General features: G+C 43.7%; 1 protein-coding gene across 1 annotated transcript; it reads right to left on the bottom strand.

The window, feature by feature from the left end:
• Positions 1-5,461, bottom strand: foxh1 (forkhead box H1). The gene is made up of 4 exons (XM_056364583.1): positions 5,361-5,461; positions 3,185-3,773; positions 2,403-2,507; positions 1-2,199 (listed from the first exon to the last, which is right to left on the bottom strand). The coding sequence occupies exons 2-4, from the start codon at positions 3,656-3,658 to the stop codon at positions 1,228-1,230; spliced, it is 1,551 nt and encodes a 516-aa protein (XP_056220558.1). The 5' UTR covers positions 3,659-3,773; positions 5,361-5,461; the 3' UTR covers positions 1-1,227.
• Positions 5,462-6,000: the final 539 nt, after the last annotated feature.

Raw genomic sequence — 6,000 nt, 5'->3', positions numbered from 1 at the left:
TTAAAATAAACAGCATTTTATTACATACCCTGTTAAACTCCATGACATTCTTTTGATACTTAAACCTCTGAGCTGACCTTTCTCTTCAGCTCAGAACTGTACAAAGCCTTAACAAGACCACAGGACAATGGCAAGAAACTAACAAAACATTCACCTGTCAAGGTAGGCAGACATTTAGAAGCAATTTCCTTTGGAAGATGATAGTGATGACAATAAAATAGTGCAAAATATCCGGCAATGCAAAGTCCACAGGAGACACGTCCCAGTTTGAGGTAGATGCTGGTAGTTGTGCAGTAATAGTCTTGAGGACATTCAGCATTTTTACAGATTGATTAGAATCTAAAATTGACCCCACTTCTATGCTAAATCTGTCAAATTCACTATCATTAAACACCAACATGAAAAAGCTGATCATAGGGCCACTGTCTATCAGGTTAATATGCTATTGTAGCTGCACAGAATCAATTCAAACAGTCCAGACTCACTGAAATTTAAGACAGGAAAACATTACAGTAAATGACTTATCCTGTATAATAAAACATCTGAACAAACAAACTCAGAAACCCTGACTAAGAAACAACGTTTGATGTTTTTCACTGTATTTGACAATTTGAAACTCAAATTTACTGTTTGTACCATCTACATTCCAGCCCATCAATAGTATTTCACATGACTGTAAAATCCAAGATAAAATCCAACAATACATTCAGCAGTCACAATAGGTAGACAACATTCAAAAGCAATTCATGTAAGAAAGCAAATTCATGCCAATAAAAAAAACAGTGCAAATAACATTGGCAGTGCAAAGACCTTGTAGTAATACACACTCTATTTAACTGAAAGACTGAGGTAGATAGGTTTTGTTGTATAGCTGTTTGAGGTAGTTTGCTCCTAATGAAAGCATGTAATACTCCACCGAAGAAGGTATTTCTTTAAAAATACTGCGCTTGAAAAAAGTAAAAGATTGGCTTTTCCTCTTGCTAAAAACATGAATCCACCAATAGCAATGACGGCAGTGTAGCGCCCTTTGCATATTACTCATAGACAGTCAACTTCGCTTGAGCTGGAGGAAATGATTGAGACTCAGTTCAGGAAGAGCTGCTGCAGACCTGCGGTTCCTTTGTGGCTCTTGATTAAAACCTCACCCCCTGCATCATAGTGGTTTAGCATCCGTGCATGTTTGAGCAGCAGTGGAGCTCAGTTTGAGTGGTGGTAATTTAGAGTCTGTCAGTACTGAGGGTACCTGTTTAGGGAAGGTCCATTCTGCAGGGTGTACTGACTAGGTGGTTGATGATGTGAGTGAGGGTTCTGATTGGCTGGTACTAGGACATCAAACACACTCTTATTTGGAGGCACAGACTGCAACATGTTGTCCAGGTCCATGATGAGGGGAGGGGCTTGGACTGAAACTCGCCCGCTGGGGAGGATGGGCCAATATGCGTGACCTAGGAAGTGACCAGGTGCTACAGGAGAGCTACCATAGCCATAAAGGGGAAGCCCACCATGCAGCGGCATTAGAGGACCTCCGTTGAACCGCATGCTGGGTGGGGCAACAGCATTGGGGGGAGCATATTTGGCGTAGGATGTAGGGAGCTCCCATGGAGGTGTAACAGCCTCCCGTCTGGCTGATTTGTGCAGCGGAGGCCTGTAGTCCTCATATCCGTCCGACCCTGCTTCACCATCTGGAGGAACACGCTTCCCAGACAGGGACACTCCTTTCCATTCTTCATCAGAGGAGGAGGAAGAGGTGGAGGCTGGGCTGGCAGAGCTGGCAGAGGCACTGCGGGCAGAGGATGCGTAGCGTGGTCGTGGAGGAGGAGAGGGCCGAGGGTGCACCACTTCACCCCAGCAGTCCCTGGTAGTCACATCCATATCCCCAGAGGCACTGGTGGGTCGCAGGCTGTGTAGCAGGGAGTCGATGGCAAAGGACGAGTCCAGCTTAGGCCGGAACAAGTCCTCCTGTGGTGGGGAGGGATTTCCAGAGCGCATAGGAGGGAGGGAGGTCACAGGGTCAGAGGTCAGTTCAGATTCTGGCTTGTGTCCCTGTAGGATGTAGGGGGCCAGATCCTGGGCAAAGATTGTCTCGTCCTGGCGCGACACAGCCGTGTTCTGCCTCTTAAGGAGCTCCAGAGGAACACGGCTCAGCTCCACTGCCCAGAAGTTACCTTTGCCCTGAGGCTTACCTGGGTCCTTCAACACCTACAGGTGGAGGGAGAATGGACAGTGAGATGAGTGCTTTACAAGCCAGCCAGGCAGTACTGACTAGTTTCGCAATTAACCATTACAATAACTCCACATTCTAACTTTCATATACATTAGCTGTATAATAATATAAACTTCTAGCAATATTTCCCTCAAGGCCAATCTGACACAAGTTTTTTATACATCTTCAACATACAAACCTTAACAAAGCAGTCATAAGAGGAGAGGTTGTGTCGTACGGAATCCCGCCAGCCCTTGTAGTTTCCTTTGAAAAATGGGAAGAGGGTACTGATCTCCTTGAGGATCTAGAAATAAAACAAAAATATCAGCGGTCCGACACAAGCATCAAAGATGAAGCTTCTTGACAGAGAATTTTAGTATATATGCACCTAATTAAGGCACATTCTTAACTAAACATACACTGATTTTATGACTGATGACTTTACATAGATCTATTGGGGCTTAAAAGTTAAAGTTACAGTACTTGAGTATGTTCAGTGCTGTACACTGGAATGTTGCAGATGTTTACCCTTGAGTATAAGAATTAAAATTAAATAAGCATGAAGAATAAACGTGAATACACAGAGCTTATAGGCCAAGTGAAACCTGATTTTACCATGTATTGTATCTTATCACTTTCCTGTTACAGATCAGTGTCTGGTTTCACTGCAGTCCAACCTTATCAAAGCAAACCAAGAATGGTAGGGATGGTGGTCACTCAAGTGTCACCAAGAGGTGACTGGTTTGTGTCACTTAATAAACTGTAAAATAGCAATCTGTCCATGCACTGACAATACAATTAAAAAGAAGAAAAAAATATGGGAATATAGGAAAGACCTTTCCTGGTAAACAAACTACAGATTACATATTTTGTAACTGAGTGACTTTCCTCAACAGAATATTGTGGAAATAAAGTGAGTTATAAAGCTGCCTAAAGCACACCATGCACTTACAAACACGAACGATGTGTTTTCGTAATTACCTCAGATAATGTCAGTTTCTTCTCTGGGGACCTTTGGATGACCATAGCGATCATAGCAAGATATGAGTACGGTGGTTTTGGATACCGCTGATAATTCTTTTTCTTCCCATCGCCGCTCCTACTCTTCTTCCTTTCGGTGTTCCAAGAGTCCCGGGCAATAGTTTCCTGCTTGAAGTGTGCATCTTGAGCATTCGGGTATGACGAGCCCGGTGATATTGTTTTATCCATAAAGGCTGTGGCACCGTTGAGATGTTCGGGGCGCGCTGCGGGCTTCTCCGAGCGCGGCGGGTGCTGGGGAACCATCTGAGCCGGATGGTGAGACCAATGTTGGGCTGGAGAGTTCCGCGTTACACCGCTGGTAGGAAAACTCTGCTGCGCATTTCTGTGGAAGTCAAGTTGATGGTCGTGGAGTTCTCCGATGTGGGACAGAGCGGGTGGTGCCAAGAGGCTCTGCTCCGGCCAGTGCTTTGTCATGCTGATCAGCCAGGGGGAAGATCGGCCCGCACGTTCGGACAGGAGCGCGGAGAGGGGGAGGGAGGTCAAAGAGCCGGTCCTTAACTTCTGGCAGACTGCTGGCTCCAAGCTGACTCTATTTGAAGAGCAAACAATTAACAGTTTCATGTAAATCCCGCTGCGTAATCGAGGAGAGAATGACGCGTTATCTGGGAGCTGAATGACTGATCGCCCCGGGGATGGGGGGGACTGGGCAGGGTCAGTGTACAAGGAGGGGAGAGAGAGAGAGGAAGACAGTAAACCTGTAAATAACCCTTAAGATAATATCAACATGCCACTTAGAACATAGATTCCGACTTAGTTTTGGAAACAGTGTTTAAAAGATTTACGCACAAAAGCTTAATGTAAGTGATGGAGAAGGCAATACATTTCATATAAAGTTTATTTTTGAGACATCTCAGACACTGCGATCAATCTCAATCTTAGTCTTAATATCTCCATAAAAAATTAGTATCAAATAATACTGAAGACTTTCTTGTCGAGAGTGACACTTCGGGCTCAGAGGCGAAAAGTATAACTTGTGGGGGAAGGGGTGGGCTAGAAGAAAGAGGAGTAATTTCGACTGAAGCTTACATGCAATCAACAATTTTTGGCGAGCAATATACATAAGGAACGGCTAATATACAAACACTGAAAGATAAGAAGTTGTCAACTGCAGTAATTGAGGAATCATTGCTATAAACAGGCTACATCAAATAAATGATCAGAATTCGTGGAATTTCTTTTGAATTGTGACAAATTCAAAGTATCAGTATCATGTTGGCAGGTTAGCCTTATTCCGGAGATCAAGCCATGCATGTGTCAGCAACTCAAAAAGGGCTTTTCTATTTTGAGAATAGTTTACAAATTGGAGTTGGTCATCAGATTCAGAGTAAATAATAAAATAGGTATTATTGTGGAGCTCTGAGAGCGCGCAACATTCTGGGGGTGTTGTGCGCACAGTGGGGTCACCCCGGGACTTTGCAGGATGGCATTCAACGTTGAAAGACTAAAGTTTCGGGAATGTATGTCCTTTGTTCATGTTAACGCAGTGCTAATGTGCAAACCCTTGCTTCCCAGCAAGACAGTGAAAACAAGTTGGATTAGAAGGAACCCCACTGGCGAGCTGGAGACTGCTCCTTCCCGAAGAAGCTGCTTAGCATGTGACGAAATACAGGGGCTATTCAACACCATTTGTGGGTTTTCTGGCGCTTACAAGCTGCAAAGTGTTGTAGTTGGGTAGGACATTCACACCTTAAAACAGGAGCAATCATGTTTTCCCCAACTGTTAGAAACTGCCTCGAAGTATCTCTCAAACAAAAACCACTTTACTCGATCTGAGAATCAACAACCTGTAATTCCACACGGCTAAATCTTACAATGACCTCTAAAAGTTGTTTTTTTAAACTGTTTATTTATTCAGCGTTTTTATTCCACTTGTGGATATATTACTTCTGATAAGATAAAGAAACACAACTGTCCCCATTCAAGTGATTGTACCGAGATTAGTCACCAGAAAGACACAAAAACTAACACTGCACGGCTCAATTACGACGTTGCTTCACCCATAACATTAAGCATGGCATTTAACCCACATTTGCATGCTGTACCTGAAAAATGGATTTCACCTCATCGAAACCCTGGTATCGTTTTCAGAAATAATTCCCCTTTGTGAAAAACTTACCACGTGAATTTGCAGCTTTTGCAACTTTTGCAGGGATTGAAGTGTTTGAGCTTGTTTTGCAGGTCAGATGGCTTTCCTAACATGGTGAGCAGCAAACCTCCTTCACCTGCAAACAATTGCATGAGTGAGGTTCTTCTCCGGTTGCTACACACGCGCATAGTCACATAGTTTGTCCCCCTCTAGCGGTTTCACTGAGAATTCAGTGAGAAGCAAATAATAGATGCAACAGCTCTTCAGGGATCAGTCACTTGGAGACCATTATCATTTCAAAAATGAACGATGCATTTTGTTGTCTGTGAGAGTTTGTTTTTCTCTTAGTGAACTGGACATGTAAACATGTGCAGGCAAACCCCTCTCCCATCATGCACAATGTTTAGATCCTAATTTACATGACTTCTCATAGTGAACTGCTCAGTGCCAAACACGCTGATTTAAATACAAACTGTCAATCTATCTCTTCCTGTCTGCTGGAGTGCTGTTTAATAGGTTTTGCCTGGATTAGTGAGTCATGCATGAGAAGAATGGAATACCAAATGAATAGGATACTATCCGGGACAAGGCTGTTCACATAAGGCTGATTGTGTCTGGACAAATCCCCCCTAAGCTGTGCTGGGATGCATCCTGAAACTAAGATGGAGAA

Source organism: Seriola aureovittata, chromosome 20, assembly GCF_021018895.1.
Source record: "Seriola aureovittata isolate HTS-2021-v1 ecotype China chromosome 20, ASM2101889v1, whole genome shotgun sequence".
Lineage (NCBI taxonomy): Eukaryota > Metazoa > Chordata > Actinopteri > Carangiformes > Carangidae > Seriola > Seriola aureovittata.
Note: the sequence above shows the minus strand (reverse complement) of the source record. Positions and strands in the feature narration are given on the sequence as shown.

Bases quoted from the DNA above. Each gene is read 5' to 3' on its own strand.
- foxh1 (XM_056364583.1), bottom strand. From the start codon at position 3,658: ATGACAAAGCACTGGCCGGAGCAGAGCCTCTTGGCACCACCCGCTCTG. The intron at 2,508-3,184 runs GTAATTACGAAA...TTTTATTTCTAG, and splicing joins AGAAACTGACATTATCTGAG to ATCCTCAAGGAGATCAGTAC. The intron at 2,200-2,402 runs GTTTGTATGTTG...CTCCACCTGTAG, and splicing joins CTTATGACTGCTTTGTTAAG to GTGTTGAAGGACCCAGGTAA.